Source organism: Lithobates pipiens, unplaced genomic scaffold (genome assembly GCF_037356315.1).
Source record: "Lithobates pipiens isolate NorthernLeopardFrog02 unplaced genomic scaffold, aLitPip1_a1.2 Scaffold_18, whole genome shotgun sequence".
NCBI lineage: Eukaryota > Metazoa > Chordata > Amphibia > Anura > Ranidae > Lithobates > Lithobates pipiens.
This window is the reverse complement of record NW_027507758.1, coordinates 622,941,871-622,964,554: the sequence shown is the minus strand read 5'-3', so window position 1 is coordinate 622,964,554 and position 22,684 is coordinate 622,941,871. Positions and strand designations below refer to the sequence as shown.

The window sequence follows — 22,684 nt, the reverse complement described above, 5'->3', positions numbered from 1 at the left end:
GGAAAGCCCTCTTTGCTGCCTGCCATTCATTTCTGCTGTCAGGGGAGTCCATGATGTATAAGGAACATTGTGCCTGATGTAGTCGTGCACTGGCCAATTTGTATTTAGTTAAGGTGCTCCTTTTAAAGGAGGTGGCATAGGAGATGATCCGTCCCCTGAGGTATGCTTTTCCGGCATCCCCGAAGAGATTCGGGTCATTTGTGTGAGGTGCGTTGGCCATGGAGTATTCGGTCCATGATTTTTCCATGAACTGCTGGAAGTCAGTGTTGTTGTTGACTGTAGGAGGTAAAGCGCCAAATTTTGGGGAGGGGAGACAAGTCAAGATTGTCGAGAGTCACCTCTATAGGGGCATGGTCGGATATGGCAATGTCATGGATGTCTGCACCGGATAACATGGGGATTAGGTTGTCAGAGCCAAAGAAATAGTCTATCCTGGTGAGAACATTATGTGAGTTGGAGTAGAAAGTGAATTCCCCGTCGACTGGGTGTGGAGGTGGATGGATTCCATAGCGGATGCAAAGTGTGTGGGGATGGTGGGATCGGGTCTCGGCCTGAGGCATTTGGGGAATGATCTGTCATCAGTCAGATGAAGGATGTCTCCTCCAATTAAGTGTTATTACTAAGTAACCAAGTAGATAGTACGCTATATAACTGTTTACCGGGGTTATTGGGAATGTAGGTATTGGATATCACTAGGTCCTTGGATCCTATTTGGGTATGTGCTGAGAGAAAATGTCCCTGGCTGTCTGATTTTACGGATAGGACTGTGCAGGGGAGGTTTTTGTGTATCAGCAGGAGAACTCCTTCTTTACGTCCAACAGCATCTGAGCCTATGACTGTGCCTACCCAAAGCTTTTTCATACGATGAAAATCAGGGGTCAATAAGTGAGATTCCTGGAGAAGGGCGATGTCAGTTTTTCTCACTTTTGAGATGTTGGAGGATTTTCATTCTCTTGTTAGGGGATCTGAGTCCTTTTACATTCCAGGAAACAATTTTCATATTGGGGGGTTAAGAGAAGGATTTGGGCCGATGTTACAGATTTGTCACTGTGTATATGGTATTGTGGGGTTATTGCTATATCAGGAGGAGCAATATTGTTCTTGTGGTAAAAGTGTGGTGATGGGGAGTCTGGTGGTTTGCATGAGCCCCAGAGTAAGAGGAGGAGGGAGGGGGGACCTGAAAAGAAAACAAAACATTCAAAACGTGAGAACTTCTCTTTTTTCCGCATGGAGTCACTGAGTAAGACATCTCCAAATACAGGACCCTGTTAGTAGGGCATATGAGAGCCCAATTCTGGAGAGAAGATTCTGTACGGCTGCCTCGGATCATGCATAGGGGGAGGATGAGAAGGCTGTACACAGTGAGGCCAGGAGGGGAGATAGAGTATGCTAGAAACATTTTATAAAAGAAAGGCTATTGTTAGCTTAACATATTATAACATAGAGCGTAGTAATGAATATATGGCCACCTAAAAAAAATAGTGGTTGCATACAGGTAGAGCTGGTGGAAGCAAAAAAAAAATTAGAAGAAAAATGGAGTCACGTTGCAGTGCATAAGCAAAAGTCAGATTCAGACCTGAGGTGCTGCATTGTGAGCAGCCTTGAGGGAGGGAGTGTGCAAAACATAGGCTGTGACTCCCCTTTTAGCGAGGGGTGACACAATGCTGATCCGGGGGCCAAGGGCCTGAAGCGTTTAAGGGCTTCTTTGGTCCAGGGAGCGATTGATTGGAGCAGCTTTGGATGGAGTGTGGGGATGTGGATCTGCATGCAGAGACCGTAAGAACGCTTCCGCTTCAGAGGGGTCTTGGAAGGATAACTGATCGCCACTTGGGGTCTTGAGGCGGAGAGTGACCGGGAATGCCAACCTGAATTTAATTTGCTGTTTATAGAGTTCTGTGCAGACCTGCTGAAACACTTTCCGTACTTTGAGACCTCAATGGAGTAGTCAGCAAATATCAGGACCCTTATTCCGTCAATTTGGAGGGAGCGGGTTTGTCTGAATTTTTGTAGGATAAGGGCCTTATTGGAGTAGTTCCGATATTTGGCGATTATTGGCCAAGGTGTTTTGCGTTCAGTGTTAAAAGACCCCATATGGTGGGCCCGTTCCACTGTGCCGGGGGCCTGGAAGGCCTAGTGCTTCCTGAATGCGCCTGGCGCAGAATTCAGAAAGAGCTGGTGTTTGTAGGGATTCTGGGATACCCACAAATCACAGGTTGCTCCTTCTGGACCTATTTTCTAAATCGTCCAGTTTTCGGATGATATATTGATTGGTCTTGTCCTGAGCTCTTTCCGTGGCCTGTGCCTAGACAAGCATGCTCGAAATCGTTCAGCCTGGTGGTGTGTTCCCCAAAACTTGATTTGCTCCATCCTTGAGTTTACTGCTTTCTCCACAGAAGCAGCTATCATAGGGGATAGGAGAGCTGCCACAGCCTGTTCTATTGTCCCCAGTGTGCTTTGGGAAGGAGGCATGTGGGGAGAAGGCCTGTAGAGAGGAGACGTGGAGATTGGGGATGTGCAGAGGAAGCATGTGAGGAGTGAGAGGCCGAGCAGCCGCTTACCTCCATTTCTGCAGTCTGTGTGTCAGCAGGAGGCTCCGTGTAGGTCGAGACTGTGGCCTCCATTTGCGGCTGTGTCGGCAGCACCTTCTGGGCCATTTGTGCGTGGGAGTCGGTTTTCTCCACAAACCGGTCCATGGATAGGCGGAGGTCACCCAGAGGGGGCCGAGGGTAGTTGGGGCGGCTCAGGCTGTTTTTTTATGCTGATTCGGGTCATGCTGAGGGATCCAAGGAGAGGAGCAGCTACTGCATGAGGTGCAGGAACCGGACGTAAGCTTATTTTTGAGGTAGGACTTATATTGCAGCCATCCCAGAAACTCACACTAGGTCTTATTTTCAAGGTAGGGCTTATTTTCGCAGAAACAGGGTACTTCCCATCTTTATATAAATGTCTTCAGATATTAAAGGGGTTATTTATAAAAAAAAATGATATAGCAATTCACCTGGTGAAAGTGTATGTACATTCCTTCTGTGTGAATGGGATGGGGGAATGAATGTTATGCCGCGTACACACGAGCGAATTGTCCGGCGTACTTAGTCCACCAAAACGCATTTCAGCGGACAATTTGATCGTGTGTGGGCTTCAGCGGACTTTTCCAGCGTAAAGTCCGGCGGACTTAGAAAGTAGTTTTGCACTCCAATCTTTCCGCCGGACTTGGGTTTCAGCGGACAATACGTTTGTGAGTATGCTAGTCCGGCGCACTAAGAATGACGCATGCTCAGAAGCAAGTACGAAAAAGGAAGCTATTGGCTACTGGCTATTGAACTTCCTTTTTCTAGTCCCATCGTACGTGCTGTACGTCATCGCGCTAGCAATCGCCGGACTTTCTGTGTGTCCGTGTGTGGCCAAGTCCGTTCGGTAGAAAGTCGGCGGGACTATCCGCCGGATTGTTTGCCGGACTAAGTACGCCGGACAATTCGCTCGTGTGTACGCGGCATTAGTAGGCTTTTTGCTAAGCCATTTGAATGGATTCCATTGACTTTAAATGTAAAATACCATATTTGAGATTAGATCGTGATAATTCCTATGATACTTTGTGCCATCTAAAGGCCAAATGCAGCATTTTTCATGTTAAATCAATGGTTGGTTTAACCTGTTCCCGCCCACGCTACAGCTGAAAGATGGCTACAGTGCAGGCTTACCTTCTGTTCATCGGAGTGCTCTGTGATTGCTGCATCCTTAGGACTCAGCTGATCACAGATCGGGGTAAAGAACCAATCACAGTGGCCCTTTACCACTTGATCAGCTGAGTCCAGTAACAGCTGATCGGGTTGTAAACACAAGATGGTTATCGGCATTCCTTTCCTCATGCTGACAGCGTGAGGAGAGGAGAGCCTATAACCGGCTTGTGTTAAAAGGAGAGCTATACTGATGATCAGTGTCTATTTTATCAGTTCCAACAGTGCTGCCAATCAGTGCCCATCAGTGTCACCTATCAGTGCCTGCTCAGCAGTGACAGCGTCTTCAGCACACATCAGTGCCACTTCATCAGTGCAGGAAAAAAATTACCTGTTTGCAAAATTATATAACAAACAATGAAAAAGGTTTTTGTTTTTTTCAAAACGTTCGGTCTTTATTCGTTTATTTAGCATAAAATAAAAAACCCAGTGGTGATTAAATACCACCAAAAGAAACCTCTATTTGGAAAAAAATTGTAAAAATGCTAAAAAATGTCATATGGGTACAGTGTTGCAGGACCGTGCAATTGTCATTCAAAGTTTGACAGCGCTGAAAGTTGAAAATTGGCCTGGGTCGGAAGGGGGTAAAAGTGTGCAGTAGGCAAGTGGTTAAAGTGGTTGTAAACCCCTCCATACTTCCAGTGAAGTGACTGGCCTCAGGTGACACACAGAGATGAAACACATTCTCCTACATAAGTTGTACCTGTTTATCTAAAGTCTACTCTTCGTCCATTCAAAGTCCAAAACTTATAAAGCTTGTCTGAACGTTCAGAAAAAAAAGGGGCGGGGAGCTGAACTTACACTCTGCAGAGCTCAGTGAGGAGAGCTCTGAGAGCAGATTGGAGCTAAGGGTCACACCCCCCTTCACACAGCACAAAGGAACCGACCTGAGGCTGTCAATCAGCTAGAGGTCCCTCCCCTGTCATTTTTTTTCTCTTAGTGTGGGGCAAACTTGTCAGATGTGATGCATGATGATAGCAGAGGAAGGAGGCAGCAGACAGAAATGACATTTAATGCACTGGATCGAGGCAAGTACACACTATAGAGCAGTGATGGTGAACCTTGGCACTCCAGATGTTTTGAAACTACATTTCCCATGATGCTCAACTATACTGCATAGTGCATGAGCATCATGGGAAATGTAGTTCCAAAACATCTGGGGTGCCAAGGTTCCCCATCACTGCTATAGAGGGATATTTCATATCTGAGTTTTACAACCACTTATATTAACTTAACTTTTCTTCAATGTCTACTGTACTCATAAGTGCATTAGTATGATTCCAGTTATTAGTATGAAGCCATACCCGATGAAGGAAACTATTTAAAAAATAATTTTTGGACGAATGTGACAATCATTCATCCAGCCATTACAAATTCTGGCCAAAATTTAACAGTGATTTCCTATGATCATCGGCTCCATCTAGTGGACAGAATTGGGTATTTTTCCTGTAATACCTCAAATCAGTAAAAATAGCGCAATGCCACAGTATGGGCACAAGATGGAGACAAGGAAATCAGTGTATAAAATAAAAGATGACCAAAACTCATAGCTGGGTGAATGCTGGTCACATTCATTCAACTATTTTTTTAAATAGACCTCTAAGTGTTTAAAGGACAAAATGTACTCAGCCAATGAAAGGTAATGACTCCATTCTTATTTTTCAACTGCTATCAATGGCCAACACAGTACAACACTTCATCCATGTCTTTGGTGATCTCTGATCTCCTTATCAACTGTTTCTTACATGATGAAGATCAGCCATGGAGTATATCTGAGGTGTATATCAGGGTGTGCTTCTTCCCCACATGAGAGCTGTGATGTCCAGCAACATTCATATAGAAGACATTTCCCGCACTCAAGGCACTAATACACCTCGAGGGTTGTGTGGGATCCCTAAAGTACAGGAAGACAGGACTTCAGTGAGGAATGATTCCCTCACTCAGGACGGGAAAGTGTCTTCTCCCCATATGAGATCTCTGATGTGTGGAAAGACTGGATTTATGTGAAAAAAATTTCCCGCACTCAGAACAGGAATATGGTTTTTCACCTGTGTGAGATCTTTGATGTCTGTAAAGATCAGACTTGTCTGAAAAACGTTTCCAGCACTCAGGACAGGAATACGGTTTTTCACCTGTGTGAGATCTCTGATGTCTGTAAAGATGGGACTTTCGTGAAAAACATTTCCCGCACTCAGGACAGGAATACAGCTTCTCCCCCGTGTGACATCTCTGATGTATGGAAAGACTGGACTTCTCTGAAAAACATTTCCCACACTCAGGACAGCAATATGGCTTCTCACCTGTGTGAGATCTTTTATGCACATTAAGGCGGGATTTAAAATGGAAACATTTCCCGCACTCAGGACAGGAATACGGCTTCTCTCCTGTGTGAGATCTCTGATGTAGGGAAAGAATTGACTTCTCTGAAAAACATTTCCCGCACTCAGGACAGGAATGCGGCTTCTCACCCGTGTGAGTTTTTTTATGAGCAATAAATCTGCATTTATAACGGAAACACTTCCCGCACTCAGTACAGGAAAAGCTCTTCTCTGTTGGAAGGACGGCCCCGTCCCTCACAGTCTGAGGTTCCTCAGGATAAGAGGAATACGATGGTCCATCTACACTGTGTGGTGCCGGATGGACATTTGAGGTAGTCGGGTTTTCTCCTGGACTATACTGTGTGATGTCCTCATCTTCTACTTTACAGTCTGGAGACAAAGTGAGACAATCCTCTGAGGTTTTCCTCATCTCCCGTCCATCTACTAAAATAGAAATAAAAAGATTATTACTAGACATGAGCTGATTGGTTCCCCTAAACCAGGACTCCGCCCACATCAGGCAGCTTTGTCTCTGAGGATCTTACAATTCCCCCCTCAAGGTAACTAGTAAATGGGTCCTCTGATCTCCTACCAGATCATTTCTTTATTCATGGACCTTAGTCAGAGAGTGAGGAAACAACGAGAACTGTCTTTTATAGGAGTGACAGTGATGAGGGGGATTATAGGACGAGTGTCCCCTCCCCCTCTATCACTCATTGCCATCTTCCCAACACAAGAAGTCCTGCACTTCCTTATTTAGTCCATAATTTAGTCATGAATAACAGCGGGGCTGAGCCCCACCAGAGATCAGAGAGTGAGGATGGGGGGAGAACAACCAAGATGAACACTGGACTGATCCTGAAGACCCCCATCATTGGGATATTGACTCCTCCCTCATTATCACTTTCTATTTAAGGTTCCAAAGTCTGAGGATGTTATCACATTATTATCACCATGTAAAAGTCTGTGCTCCAATCAAATCATCAGATATAAAATGTCCAGCTGGTAGGAAACTGGAGCAAAAGAAGTAAGGCCTATGTTATGTACAACTTATTATATAGGATACAAAAGTTAGGACTATACAGTATCAGAATGATTTAATGTACGACAAACAAATATAGTGCAGGGGTCAGGAGTATGGAATTCACAACAGAGTATATAGTGAAGGGATCAGAACTATGTAGCGTTAATGACTCACCTGTTCTGATCTTTGATGTCCCCGTTATTCCATCTACCTCTGCAGACTGCTGATAATTCCTCACATATGTCTCTTCTTCTTCTTCTGCTTTAACATTTATATCTATCAGATCTTCACCCTAAACCGAGAGCGAGAGATCAACAATAACATTTGTAAGCAGTGGCGGCTGGTGCTCCAGCCAGGGAGGGGTGGCAAACAAACTACCCAGACCCCCCCCATACTTACCAGGGACATGCAATCAGGGGAGGCGGAGCCTCACCTTCCATGAACATAAAATTTATAATATATATATATTTTTTTTATTATTATTTATAAAAACGATCAAGCTTCAAGGGTCATAGTTCGATGACCTGGGGTTAGAGAGACCCCAAAGTTGGGGAGTAGGTAGCTGAAGTCCTACCCCACCACTGGTCAAAATTGGTGGGCTCCTGCCACCTATACGGAGCTCCTTGTGCAACCTGTCAGAAGCTACATACAGAGCTGCCAGTTTAATTACAAGCTGACACAGCAGACTGAGAGGATGAGCTCACAGTGCCTCTCCTCACTTCTTGTCACAAGCACCAAGCCTAATGGACAGCTTGGAGCCTTGGACCAATGGTAAAGCACCATTGGAACAAGCTGTCAAATAAAAATGGTGCAGTGGATGCACGCCTCTCACTGCAGTGTCATAGACACAGTGTCTAAAATACAAATGCTGCATTCCAGCCCAGCCCTCTTTTCTAGAAGGAAAAAGCATGTGTTTATGGGTATAAGATTTACCCATAATCCTGTGTTTTTCTCACACAGTTAAGAGGGAGAATGAGAATCTGCTGCCTGCTGAAAAGGTACTGTTTTAATCAAGCCAAATCATATATTATGCTATGTGTTATAACAAAATAATTTATTACCGTATTTATCGGTGTATAAAACACATCTTGGCGGCTCTGAGAGAGAGAGAGAAAAAAAAAAACAAAACACCAAAGTTAACCTGATTTTTTTTTCTAGAACATGAAAGATGATGTTACGCCAAATAAAAAAAAGATACCCAACATGTCACACTTTACAATTGCGCACACTCGTGGAATGTCGCCAAACTTCGGTACTTAAGACTCGCCATAGGGGGCGCTTTCTTTTTTTTGACAGGTTACATGTTTAGAGTTACAGAGGTCTAGTTCTAGAATTATTGCTCTCAGTCAAATGACGCATGTAACCTGTAAGTATCTGGCTTTGACACTAGCCAGTGCCTCACCAGCCATTGACGTAAACAGACATTCCTGGTACTTACGAGGTCGGGCTCGCAATTGACGCTGATTCAGAGCACAGAGATTGCTCTCAGTGGCCATCTCCCAAGTCCCAGATCTTCCTGTACATCCTCCCCCCTGCCCAGTCAATACGATTGCTTCTCCTGTCGGCCAGGCATGCTCTTCACACTTCCTGTATGGCTGGGAGGAGAAGCAGGAAGACGATAGCGAATATTAATTTGCTATTGTCACACAACTGGGTGGGCTCGGGGTGCAGTGCTCTGCACCCCGAGTCCACCCTTTTTTTATGCTAATTAGAGCCTTGGGCTCTAATCATGTGCTTAAAAAAAAAAAACATTGAAATCCATGCGTCCGACACCCTGCACGTAGATTAGGATCTGGGCACATGGATTAGGGGGGCAGCGCTCCTGCTCCCCATATAGAACGGCCACCACTGTCTGTAGGACAAACTTTAATAATGCGACATCCCCAAAAAGAATCCACACATTGTCTCCACAAGTCCGTGTTCTAGATACTCCTTCCCACCAACCTTGTGACAGTGAGGGATGGGGTGATCTTCCTGTGTGGAATCCAAAGGAAGGGGACATCTCTCTGGTGGGTTCCTGGTATTAGGTGGCTCCATTGTATCTTTGTGTCCTTCAGAAAACTCCTTCATCACTCCATACTCCTCATCCTCCTCTTTATACTCTTCTTTAATAACAATATTTTCATCCCTGAGGTTTTCACTCTGAATATATAATAAAACATTCATTGTAACAATCATGCTGTGTATAAATCAGAACTATCAGTGATTGTTTCTCATCTACCTGATGATGGTGAGGGATGGTGCGATCTTCCTGTGTGGAATCCCAGGAATACAGAGGACGGGGACATCTCTCTGGTGGGTTCCTGTTATTAGGTGGCTCCATCACATCCTTGTGTTCTTTTGAAAACTCCTCCATCACTCCATACTCCTCATCCTCCTCTTTATACTCTTCTTTAGCATCAATATTATCATCCCTGAGGATTCCACTCTGAATATATAATAAAACACAAACTGTAAAAACATAATTGTTTAAAAATAATCACAAGGGATTGTTCCTCATCTACCTGATGATGGTGGGGGATGGTGTGATCTTCCTGTGTGGAATCCCAGGAATACAGAGGACGGGGACATCTCTCTGGTGGGTTCCCATTACTGGATCCATCTGTAGGAAACACACACACTGACTGAATACATTGTTTCTATGTGTTTATCAGATGATGGGGGATCTAGGTGGAGCCTCCGTACTGCTCTCTCCTTTACAATAAAGTCTCCTCTTACCCGGTGATGTGAGGGGCGGCTGATTGTCCATCATGACGTCCTTGTAGAGATCCTTGTGTCCTTCTAAATACTCCCACTCCTCCATGGAGAAATAGACAGTGACATCCTGACACCTTATAGGAACCTGACACACACAATGATACAGTCACCATCCAGACACATCCCTTGTCTGTTACTGGATAATGTCCCAGAATTCCCGGCACCGCTCACCTCTCCTGTCAGCAGCTCCATCATCTTCTTGGTGACTTCTAGAATCTTCTCCATGTTGTGTCTCTCGGGTTTTTGGGAGTCACATGGAGGCACTGTGATGGTCATATCATCACCTGACTTCAGAAAAGGAAATCTCTATATTGAGGAACCAATAGGAATATCATGTTAGAATCCCAGAATCCTCCTCACCTCTCCAGTCAGGTCTGTGTTTTATTAATAGAGGTAAGAGTGATGTCATGTGACCTCCCAGAATCCTCCTCACCTCTCCGGTCAGCAGGTAGATGATCTCTAGGGTGAGGTTTAGTATCTTCTCAGTCATGTGACTCCGGTCCTCCTCCATCCTCATTGGTGCCGTCATTTGATCTATACAGGTCTCCTTGTAGACGGATAACTTTGAAAAATGAAAGTAAGAATTATTTGGATGGTGTTGTCACACAATAAGATGTGGATGTGAGGGGGGGAATAGGAGAGTTGCTGTACATATAGAATACTTTATTAATCCCAAAGGGAAATTGTTGTGACACAGACACAGGCTCCATTTACACCTGAGCGTTTTGTAGCTTGAAGCCTGAAGCTACAAAACGCTGGAGGGGAAAAAAAAAAGTCAATCTATTATTCTCAATGGAGATGGTTCACATCTCCACTTCAAGTCGCCTGAAGCCGAACGCCTGAAGCTCAAACAAGTTCTGGACCCTTTTTTGTCGCTCGAATCGTTCAGATTTGGACGTTTTTCTTCTTTTTACATTGGTGACCTTTAGCCCTGCACAAAACCGCGGCAAAATGCGGTAAAAAAAGCGCTTCAAAAACAGACGCAAAATCGCACAATTTTCTGCATGAAAACACTATGCTCAGGTGCGAATGGGGCCTCACCAAGACATCACAAGATCGCAACAATGAACAGAACAGGATACAAAAACACAACAAAATCAAGTTAAAAACTAAATTACAAATAAAACCATCCAAACAATTTAAAATAAAAAACAGAGTAAATGACACGCAAATAATTCACCACTTTCCCGAATATTACCCCAAATAATATTAACATAAATACAAACAAACATTCTATAAAAAACATAAAATTGTGATCATACACCAGATTTAAATCTTCACCTCCAACCCTCACAGAGAACAATTATATAACTTCATGGCCATCAGCAAAAATTATTTCCTGTGGTGCATCGTGGTTGCAACAATCGGTCACTGATGATACTCCACAGACTGACCAGCGTATTGTGGAGTGGGTGCGAGGAGTTGTCCAAGATTGAACGTACCTTAAAACAATTTTCTCCTCTACAACACTCTTGTTAACCGGTTCCCGACCAGTGCACGCCAATGTACGTTGGCAGAATGGCACGGGCAGGCAAATGGGCGTACCTGTACGTCCCTTTAAATTTTCCACCCTGCCATCACGAGCGTGCTCGCGTGCTGGTCGGGACCCCCGTGAGTCCGGTCGCGGGTCCCGTGGACTTCATCACCACAGGCATACCCGCGATTATCTCACGGGGCGGCTGAACGAGGAAATGCCGTTGTAAACAGAATCTCCCCGTTCTGCCTAGCAACTAGTGACGCTAATCTCTGCTCCATATGATTGGAGCAGAGATCAGTGTTCACTAAATTAAAGCCCAGCCCCCAACAGTTAGTAACACACCCCTAGGAACACTTAACCCCCTACACTGCCAACCACTGGTTAACCCCTTCACTGCCAGTGTCATTTACACAGGAATCAGTGCATTTATATAGCAGTGATTGCGGTATAAATGACAATGGTCCCAAAAATTTGTCAAAAATGTCCGATGTGTCCGCCATAATGTTACAGTCACAATAAAAATCGCTGATCGCCATTACTAGTAATAAAATTTTTTTTCAATATAAATGCCATAAAACTATCCCCTATTTTGTAAACGCTATAACTGGAATAGCTTTGTATAGCTATATACTGGCCTCCCCTCAGACCACCGTCCAGAGCACTGTGTACAATACTGGCCTCCCCTCAGACCACCGTCCAGAGCACTGTGTACAATACTGGCCTCCCCTCGGATCACCGTCCAGAGCACTGTGTACATTACAGGCCTCCCCTCAGACCACCGTCCAGAGCACTGTGTACATTACAGGCCTCTCATGCCACCATCCAGAGCACTGTGTACATTACAGGCCTCCCTCAGACAACTGTCCAGAGCACTGTGTACATTACAGGCCTCTCCTCATACCACCATCCAGAGCACTGTGTACAATACTGGCCTCCCCTCAAAGCACTGTCCAGAGCCCTGTGTACATTACAGGCCTCCCCTCCCCTTTCCCAATTTAAATCTTTCCGACGGAATCAATTTCTAAAAAAAAAAAAATAGTCAGCTGAAGCCCACACACGATCGCAATATCCGATGAAATGATTCCGTCTGACTTTTTCTTCCGGAAAGTCCGACTGTGTGTGCACGCCATTAGAATTTTTTTGGGGATAGGACTACCAGTTGTTAGTATTTTATTTCTTACCAAAGAATTTTGGTTCAACAACAAACAAGAAATTAACAATTCAGAACAGTAAAAGATTGTATGTTAACAATACGTAGGATACCTTCGAACATAAATAATCAAATATTAAAAGCTAACTGTTATAAAAGACTATAAATGTTAAAGGAACAAAAGCAACATAAAATACTGGTGGAGTTTTACAACATTTTGCGCCTATGGGCAGGCCTCCCTCCCGTTCAGAGCACCGTGTACAATACTGGCCTCCCCTCAGACCACCGTGTACAATACTGGCCTGCCCTCAGACCTCCGTCCAGATCACTGTGTACAATACTGGCCTCCCCTCAGACCACCATCCAGAGCACTGTGTACAATACTGGCCTCCCCTCAGACCTCCGTCCAGATCACTGTGTACAATACTGGCCTCCCCTCAGACCACCATCCAGAGCACTGTGTACAATACTGGCCTCCCCTCAGACCTCCGTCCAGATCACTGTGTACAATACTGGCCTCCCCTCAGACCTCCGTCCAGATCACTGTGTACAATACTGGCCTCCCCTCAGACCACCGTCCAGAGCACTGTGTACAATACTGGCCTCCCCTCAGACCACCGTCCAGAGCACTGTGTACAATACTGGCCTCCCCTCGGATCACCGTCCAGAGCACTGTGTACATTACAGGCCTCTCTTGCCACCATCCAGAGCACTGTGTACATTACAGGCCTCTCTTGCCACCATCCAGAGCACTGTGTACATTACAGGCCTCCCTCAGACCACCGTCCAGAGCACTGTGTACATTACAGGCCTCTCCTCATACCACCATCCAGAGCACTGTGTACAATACTGGCCTCCCCTCAGAGCACTGTCCAGAGCACTGTGTACATTACAGGCCTCCCCTCAGACCACCGTCCAGAGCGCTGTGTACATTACAGGCCTCCCCTCAGACCACCGTCCAGAGCGCTGTGTACATTACAGGCCTCCCCTCAGACCACCGTCCAGAGCGCTGTGTACATTACAGGCCTCCCCTCAGACCACCGTCCAGAGCGCTGTGTACATTACAGGCCTCCCCTCAGACCACCGTCCAGAGCGCTGTGTACATTACAGGCCTCCCCTCAGACCACCGTCCAGAGCGCTGTGTACATTACAGGCCTCCCCTCAGACCACCGTCCAGAGCGCTGTGTACATTACAGGCCTCCCCTCAGACCACCGTCCAGAGCGCTGTGTATATTACAGGCCTCCCTCAGACAACTGTCCAGAGCACTGTGTACAATACTGGCCTCCCCTCAGAGCACTGTCCAGAGCACTGTGTACATTACAGGCCTCCCCTCAGACCACCGTCCAGAGCACTGTGTACATTACAGGCCTCCCCTCAGACCACTGTGTACATTACAGGCCTCCCCTCAGACCACCGTCCAGAGCACTGTGTACATTACAGGCCTCCCTCAGACAACTGTCCAGAGCACTGTGTACATTACAGGCCTCTCCTCATACCACCGTCCAGAGCACTGTGTACAATACTGGCCTCCCCTCAGAGCACTGTCCAGAGCACTGTGTACATTACAGGCCTCCCCAGAGCACTGTGTACATTACAGGCCTCCCCTCAGACCACCGTCCAGAGCACTGTGTACATTACAGGCCTCCCCTCAGACCACCGTCCAGAGCACTGTGTACATTACAGGCCTCTCATGCCACCATCCAGAGCACTGTGTACATTACAGGCCTCCCTCAGACAACTGTCCAGAGCACTGTGTACATTGCAGGCCTCCCTCAGACAACTGTCCAGAGAACTGTGTACATTACAGGCCTCTCCTCATACCACCATCCAGAGCACTGTGTACAATACTGGCCTCCCCTCAAAGCATCGTCCAGAGCACTGTGTACATTACAGGCCTCCCCTCAGACCACCGTCCAGAGCGCTGTGTACATTACAGGCCTCCCTCAGACAACTGTCCAGAGCACTGTGTACATTACAGGCCTCCCTCAGACAACTGTCCAGAGAACTGTGTACATTACAGGCCTCTCCTCATACCACCATCCAGAGCACTGTGTACATTACAGGCCTCCCCTCAGACCACCGTCCAGAGCGCTGTGTACATTACAGGCCTCCCCTCAGACCACCGTCCAGAGCGCTGTGTACATTACAGGCCTCCCCTCAGACCACCGTCCAGAGCGCTGTGTACATTACAGGCCTCCCTCAGACAACTGTCCAGAGCACTGTGTACATTACAGGCCTCCCCTCAGACCACTGTCCAGAACACTGTGTACATTACAGGCCTCCCCTCAGACCACCGTCCAGAGCACTGTGTACATTACAGACCTCTCATACCACTGTCCAGAGCACTGTGTATATTACAGGCCTCTCATACCCCCACCCAGAGCACTGTGTACATTACAGGCCTCTCATACCACCATCCAGAGCACTGTGTACATTACAGGCCTCCCCTTAGACCACCGTCCAGAGCGCTGTGTACATTACAGGCCTCCCCTTAGACCACCGTCCAGAGCACTGTGTACTTTGCAGGCCTCCCCTCAGACCACCATCCAGAGCACTGTGTACATTACAGGCCTCTTCTCAGACCACCATCCAGAGCACTGTGTACATTACAGGCCTTCCCTCAGACCACCATCCAGAGCACTGTGTACAAGACTGGCCTCCCCTCAGACCACCAACCAGAACAATGTGTAGCCCACAGTCTGCACAATCCCCCCAGTCTGCAAAACTTCCCCTCCTCCCAGTCTGCACAACACCCCCTTAGTTTATACAATCACCACAGTTTGAACAATCCCCCCTCCCCCAGTCAGAACAACCCCCCCCCCCCCATGTCTGCACAGTCCCCCCCCCAATCTGCACAATCCCCCCCAGTCTATACAGGGGGGGACAAAATGAGAAGGAAAAGAGGCAAAGCAAAGGAGGTCTGGTGAGAGAGGAGGGTTGTTCACGGAGCAGATGGCTCACTCACCAATTATGCCTCCCCTCTCAGTAGGGTTGCCACCTTTTCTTCAAGCCAAACCTGAACACTTTAGTGGCCTGGGACACCTATGGGTGCCCCAAGACGAGTAGTAATGCGGTGCGCATAGTGTGCCACAGTGAACAGTGGGTGTGGCCAAATTGCTCTTGCTTACATCATCGCCCTGCCCCCCAGTGATGCCAGACCTGCCCCCAGACAGCTTTCCTGTAAGAGAACTGTTAGAATGCGTCCGGTGCGCACATGTGTGCATGCGCATCCTTACGGGCAACAGCGAAATTCTATGTGCATCAATGCGCGTGCACATGCGCGCTCACGGGCAACAGAGTAATTCCACGTGCATCAATGAGTGCACGTGCAGGAGCGCACCCCTAGCCGTAATTGGCACCAGACGGCCTATTTAAAGGATGCTCCGACTTCTGAAAGGTGCTGACTGGTCTTCAGCTGTGTCCTGATATCCTGAACCCTGTTAAACCTGACTTGATTCCCGTTGCTGAACTTGGCTTCCCTCGACTCTGCTTTGGACTCTGATTACTCCGATTACTGGTTCCGGATCCCGGCTTCCCTTCTGACGTTGCTTTTGCTTATACCTTGGTACCTCGCTGCCCACCTGTTGCTGAACCCGGCTATCCTTGTGACCTTGCTCCTGTCTCCTGCTTGGCTCTACGCCATCTCCGAGTGCCTGTGCTGGCTAACCATCTTCTCAGCTTCCCTGGGTCCAGCTCTTCACCGGATGCCTTGCCTGCACCTCCAAGGCTGCAACTCTACTTTCAAGTTCTGCACGCAACATCTACAGGCACTCGTGTTCCTCCTGACCCTAGCTACCATCTGTTCCACCTCCAGTGGGGCTGGGGCCGGAGATACAAGAGAGGCCAACCTCGTCATTTCAGACTCCTACCAGGTACATGACATTTCCACAGCTGCCTGGAAGCAACAGATTTGTGTGCTACTATCTAGGTTACTTGGAGAGCCACAGCCTGGTCTGAATAGTGTGTCCGGGATTTAGTCTGCCTGAAACCTGTACACAAGATTCAAAACCCGGACTGTCCGGGTGAATCCTGTACAGGTGGCAACCCTACCTCTCGGGGTGGAGTGTGGGCGGAGTGCCCTTTTGGACAGGCAGCAGAGTGAGGGAGGAGCTAGGAAGTGCTGATGGGACAGGCAACAGCGGAGATACAGCCCAACTCCTAGGCACCGGCCGGAGCTTAAATACAGAAGCGGAGACTGAGAATGAGCAGCCAAAAATAGTGCCATGGCTGCTGCCAATCTGGGGACAAAACCGGGGACATATTTGGTGAGGGGAGAGTGTCCTCAATCTGGGGACTGTCCCCGGAAAAAACGGGGACGTCTGGTCAGCCTATCCTAAAGTATTGCAGGTTTACTAAACCCTCACAGCCCCTCAGCTCCTCTACTTCCCTCAGAAAGTTTCTGCCCCGTAAGTGGGGAAATGTTCTGCCCCTGAAGGGGTTAATCTAGGTTTCCACACTATATATGTGTGTATCATCATTTGCTGGAGATAAAAGACATCACAATGACTATGGAGGAAGAGGACGGACATGACGGGGGTTTACTGGGTGTAAATAGAGAATAAAATCTTATTACCTCCTCTGCTGCCACTTCCAGCAATATCCTCTCTCGACTCGCCTTTCCCCTGGAACTTCCTATTTATACTTGCCATCACTTCCTGTCTGTACCCAACATCACTTCCTGTCTTCCATAGAGACTTCCTGTCTGTATTCCATAGAGACTTCCTGTCTGGGGTAATCAGGTATCGCCACCTTGTGGAGCTGGGAGGAACTGCAGCCCTGAGAACAATCTCTTAGTGTAAACACAGTTTTGTGCTATGAGTGTATGTACTGTACACCGATACAAAAAAAGGAAGACTTTCGCTGTATCAACAAATGTAGTGTGGCAGTCTCATCCCTGTAAATAATTCAAAAAAGAGACCCCATTGATGGGACTTTAATCAGACCACCAACACAGCCAAATGTACGAATAAAACATAGAATTTTATTTATGGAATACAAAATGGTAAAAAGAGACACACGATAGTCATTAGCCGGACACCCGTGAATGTAATCCTGTTACTGTTCCTGCTTGTTTTTGCCTCATGACGGTTACTGTCTTATTGTTTTCATTTGAAATGTTCAATAAAAATATTTTCAACACTAAAAAGAGACACACAAGCAAATAATGTCTCCAATAAAATATACAGCCAAAAAATACAGAATAAACTATATATACAAAGACCACTTATACTCTCAAAGGTATCCCAAACCCGATGCGTTTCCAGTTTCTGTTGTTACAAAACTTTCATCAGGGATAGAGAGCAAGAAATAACAATATCGTGGTATTTCTTAACGGAAGCGCTCCTCCATGTAAGGTGGAAACGCATGTAAGTGCCAAGGCTACTTAGCCACAATAATGAGTCTTTAACTGAAATAGTAGATCACAGCGCAGTCCTCCATAAATACTTCAAAATAAATGGTGTAAAATATACATCAACTGTCCCCAGAAGATGAGGGGGGGGATAAGGATGACCCTCTAGCAACGTGGCCATCAGCCCCAAATAAGGCTCCCCAAATTGCCTATGGGTGTAGATTCCGAAAGAGGCCGGAGTGTGCGATACGCTGTTTCCTCAAGCTGATAGTATAGCTCCGAGCGATTTGGGGAGCCTTATTTGGGGCTGACGGCCACGTTGCTAGGGGGTCATCTTTACCCCCCCCCCATCTTCTGGGGACAGTGGATGTATACTTTACACCATTTATTTCAAAGTATTTATGGAGGACTGCGCTGTGATCTACTATTTCAGTTAAAGACTCATTATTGCAGCTAAGTAGCCTTGGCACTTACATGCGTTTCCACCTTACATGGAGGAGCGCTTCCGTTAAGAAATACCACGATATTGTTATTTCCTGCTCTCTATCCCTGATGAAAGTTTTGTAACAACAGAAACTGGAAACGCATCGGGTTTGGGATACCTGTGAGAGTATAAGTGGCCTTTGTATATATAGTTTATTCTGTATTTTTTGGCTGTATATTTTATTGGAGACATTTGCTTGTGTGTCTCTTTTTACCATGTTGTATTCCATAAATAAAATTCTATGTTTTATTCGTACATTTGGCGGTGTTGGTATACTGTACACCGATTAGCCATAACATTCTAACCACTGACAGGTTAAGTGAATAACATTGATTATCTTATTACAATGGCATCTAGAAGTGAGTGCAATATATTAGGCAGCAAGTGAAAACGTTGTTCCTAAAGTTGATGTGTTGAAAGCAACAAAAAAAAAAAAAAAAAATGGGCATCACAGTTTGTTGTGTTATGTGTATGGGGCTGTGTAGCGGCAGACCGGTCAGGGTGTCCATGCTGACCTGTGTGCACAGCCAAAAGCACCTACAATGGGCACATCAGAACTGGAGCACAGAGCAATGGAAGAGTGTGTGTCACTTACCTGGGGAAGACATGGCACCAGGATGCAGTATGGGAAGAAGGCAAGCTGGCGGAGGCAGTGTTATGCTTTGTCTGGTGGAGTTTATACCTTGATGGCAGCAAAAGGGAGACCTACTTCATGAATCTGCCAATACTTGTCCTGCGTCCCTCTCCCATGGTGGCCTTCTTTGGACTTACTCCTCCAGACCAAGGGAGGTGGAGTGGGAATCCTTCTAGCCCCATGAAGCACCTATCAGGCACTTCACCCTCATCCCTCCCTGATACTGTCCTCTTTTGAGGCACATTGAATGCACCTATTTTCTCTAAGAATTGCTGTCATCTACCAGTCCTCTGGACCGGTATCAACCTTCCTTGATGACTTCTCAGCCTGGCTACCCTACTTACTCTCTTCTGAAGTCTCCACAATCATTCTCTGTGACTTTGTTATCCTTGTTAATGCTAACACTACTATTACTTTGAATATTTTCAGTCTAACCTCATCTCTTGACCTAAAGCAATGGATAAAGGCTCCTACTCACTCCAACATTAACACCCTTGGCCTTGTCTTCTCTTATTTGTGCACTCCATGCAACCTCTCCAACAATCGTCTCCCACTCTCTGATCACCACCTTATTAGTTTCGCTCTATCCCAGGCTTCCACCTCCTCTCCCTCCAACCGCCTAGCAGTTACCCATAGAAACCATTACCACCTCAGCTATTCTCATCTCTACTCTGCTACTGATCACCTCTATGACAAAATCTCTCCCATGTCCTGCCCCAGCTTAGCCACTTTCATCTACAACAGCTTATTGTCATCCTCCCTATACAAGCTCGCCCCCCTCAATACACACAGAATCAGGCCCCAACCGCGACAACCTTGGCAAACAGACGACACCAGAAGTCTCCGAAAACATTGCCACGCTCTTGAGCATCTGTGGCATAACACTAAGTCCCAGGAAGACTTCAACCAGTGTAAATCTGCCCTACTAAAATACTATTCCTACCTCCACACTGCCAAAAAGACCTATTTTACCACACTCATTAACACATTACCATCCAGTCCCTGTCAACTGTTCTCGACCTTTAACACTTTACTCTGTCCTCCACTGCCTCCACCCTCTAATTCACTCACTGTCCAGGAGATCACCAATCACTTAAAAAATAAGATTGATACAATTCGTGAGGAGATCTCCAATGTGCAGAAAGCTCCCCCACTCAACACCTCATTTCTACCGGTACATTCAACCCTGCTAGTATTAACAAGGTTGCTAAACTTTTATCTAACACCCATCTTACCACCTGCCCCCTGGATCCTGCTCCCTTCGAAAATGCTATGCTCACCCTCTGACTTGATTCTACACTCTTTAACTCACATTTTAATTTTTTTTTTATCTCAAAGAAGTTTATTAGCAAACAAATCAAAGAAAAACTTTACAGCTCACAATTAAGTCACGGAGTCTGTCATACATTCCATTTACAATCGCCAGAAGTATATTAGCATGGTAAACTTAACCAGTTCCCAACCGGCGCACGCCGATGTACGTCGGCAGAATGGCACGGGCAGGCATATTGGCGTACAGGTACGTCCAATGTTCAATACCGCCCTGCCATTGCGTGTGCAGGTCGGGACCCCCGTGAGTCCGGTTGCGGGTCCCGCAGACTCGATCGCCGCGGGCATACCCGCGATCGTCTCACGGGGCGGCTGAATGGAGGAAATGCCGTGTAAACAGCATTTCCCCATTCTGCCTAGCAACTAGTGACGATGATCTCTGCTCCATGTGATTGGAGCAGAGATCAGTGTTCACTAAATGAAAGCCCAGCCCCCCCACAGTTAGTAACACACCCCTAGGAACACTTAACCCCTACACTGCCACCCACTGGTTAACCCCTTCACTGCCAGTGTCATTAACACAGGAATCACTGCATTTATATAGCAGTGATTACTATATAAATGACAATGGTCCCAAAAATGTGTCAAAAATGTCCGATGTGTCTGCCGCAATGTCGCAGTCACAATAAAAATCGCTGATCGCCGCCATTACTAGTAAAAAAAAAAATTATAAAAAATTATTAATAAAAATTCCATAAAACTATCCCTATTTTGTAAACGCTATAACTTTTGCGCAAACCAATCAATAATCGCTTATTGCGTTTTTTTTTACCAAAAATATGTAGAATACATATCGGCCATAACTGAGGGAAAAAAATGTTTTTTTATATATTTTTGGGGGAAATTTATTATAACAAAAAGTAAAAAATAATGCGTTTTTTTCAAAATTGTCGCTCTATTTTTGTTTATAGCGCAAAAAATAAAAACCGCAGGGGTGATCAAATACCACCAAAAGAAAGCTCTATTTGTGGGAAAAAAAAGGACGTCAATTTTGTTTGGGAGCCACGTCGCACGACCACGCAATTGTCAGTTAAAGCGACGCAGTGGCGAATTGCAAAAAGTGGTCTGGTCTTTGACCAGCAAAATGGTCCGGTCTGTATGTGGTTAACAACAAATACTACCCCACATTATGTAATTCAGGTAGTTCCTCTCCAGGCACTAATTATATTACCTTCATCTCTGTATCCTGGTCTTTACGAAGCAGAGGTGTTCTCCCCCCTCCAAAGATACCCCACGTCTTCCCATCAATACTGTTTACCTTAACAGTCTATCCATTACAAGATCAATGAGAGAGAGGCCCGGGGTATCCAGCCAGGGTGCCCACATTTTGCTGAATTTCCTGGGCATCCCCTATGTTGGAAAATGTATTTCTCTAACTGTATGGTGTCTACTATCTGAGCAATCCATTCCTTCAACGTTGGAGGTTCAACCCTTCCAATGTCTAAGGATCAGCTTGCGAGCTTGAAACAGGGCCCTGGCTGTGGCCTGTTTGAAGTTGTCATCCATAGGGATGTCGTCCAATATCCCCAATATACATGGTTTCGGGTCTATTGGTATAGTAGCCTGGAAGACTCTGCTAATGGTGGACAAAACTCCTGTCCAGAACAAATGAAGCTTGGGGTACCGCCAAAGCAGATATATTAGAGCCTCGTGGTCTCTCGAGCACCTGGGGAAATTAGAGTCCGGTCTCACTCCCATCCTGAACAATCTATCGGGCGTATAATTTACTCTAAGTATTATATATAGCTGGGACAGATGTTGGGCCACATTCAGGGAGCAAATTTGTACCACCTGGCGTGCTACCTCCCATTGTTCCTCCTCAAATGTTCCCATATCTCTTTTGCATTTGCTTGAGGCTCCTGGGGGAAACCCTTCCAGGTAAAAATGGAGAATCATGGACTAGGATCCAGAAATAAAGCCCTTAAACTGGGACACCTCAGCCATATAATGGAATATCAGGGTTGGGGAGAGAACCCACGTGCCCCCCCCCCCCCCCCGGACTGCGCCATCACCACGTGTTGCAGCTGCATATAATAGAAAAGCGCTGATTGCGGGAGGCGAAATTGCTCCCTCAACGCAGGGAAGGGAATCAGTCTTCCTGTGGTAAAAATATGTTGCAAGTGCGTGACCCCGTGTCTTCTCCACCAAGCCCCGCAATCCCATGATTGCAACTCCTCATAGTGTCCATTGGCCCATATCGGACTGTACCTGGTGAAACCCTTCACTTCTTGTAGCTGTCTAAGCTTGTTCCATATTTTTTGCATTAGGACGTATGTCAGGAATCGTTTATTAGATTTAGCATATGCCAAGGCTTCCATACCCGTGGGTACGTTGCCAAATCCCATGGCATAGCACATAAGGGCTCTAATGGGTTCAGAATGTAAGTTCCCATCCTCTGCTCCCAAAACCTCAGGCATAGCCCGGGC

At 46.3% G+C, this 22,684-nt stretch overlaps 1 protein-coding gene across 1 annotated transcript; it reads right to left on the bottom strand.

Moving 5' to 3' along the window:
• Positions 1-5,370: 5,370 nt before the first annotated feature.
• LOC143989452 (uncharacterized) lies at positions 5,371-17,083 on the bottom strand. The gene is made up of 10 exons (XM_077489579.1): positions 17,035-17,083; positions 10,267-10,395; positions 10,005-10,139; positions 9,795-9,918; positions 9,581-9,678; positions 9,298-9,504; positions 9,021-9,218; positions 8,138-8,173; positions 7,251-7,368; positions 5,371-6,496 (listed from the first exon to the last, which is right to left on the bottom strand). Exons 2-10 carry the CDS (start codon positions 10,360-10,362, stop codon positions 5,652-5,654), a joined length of 1,857 nt encoding a protein of 618 aa, XP_077345705.1. The 5' UTR covers positions 10,363-10,395; positions 17,035-17,083; the 3' UTR covers positions 5,371-5,651.
• Positions 17,084-22,684: the final 5,601 nt, after the last annotated feature.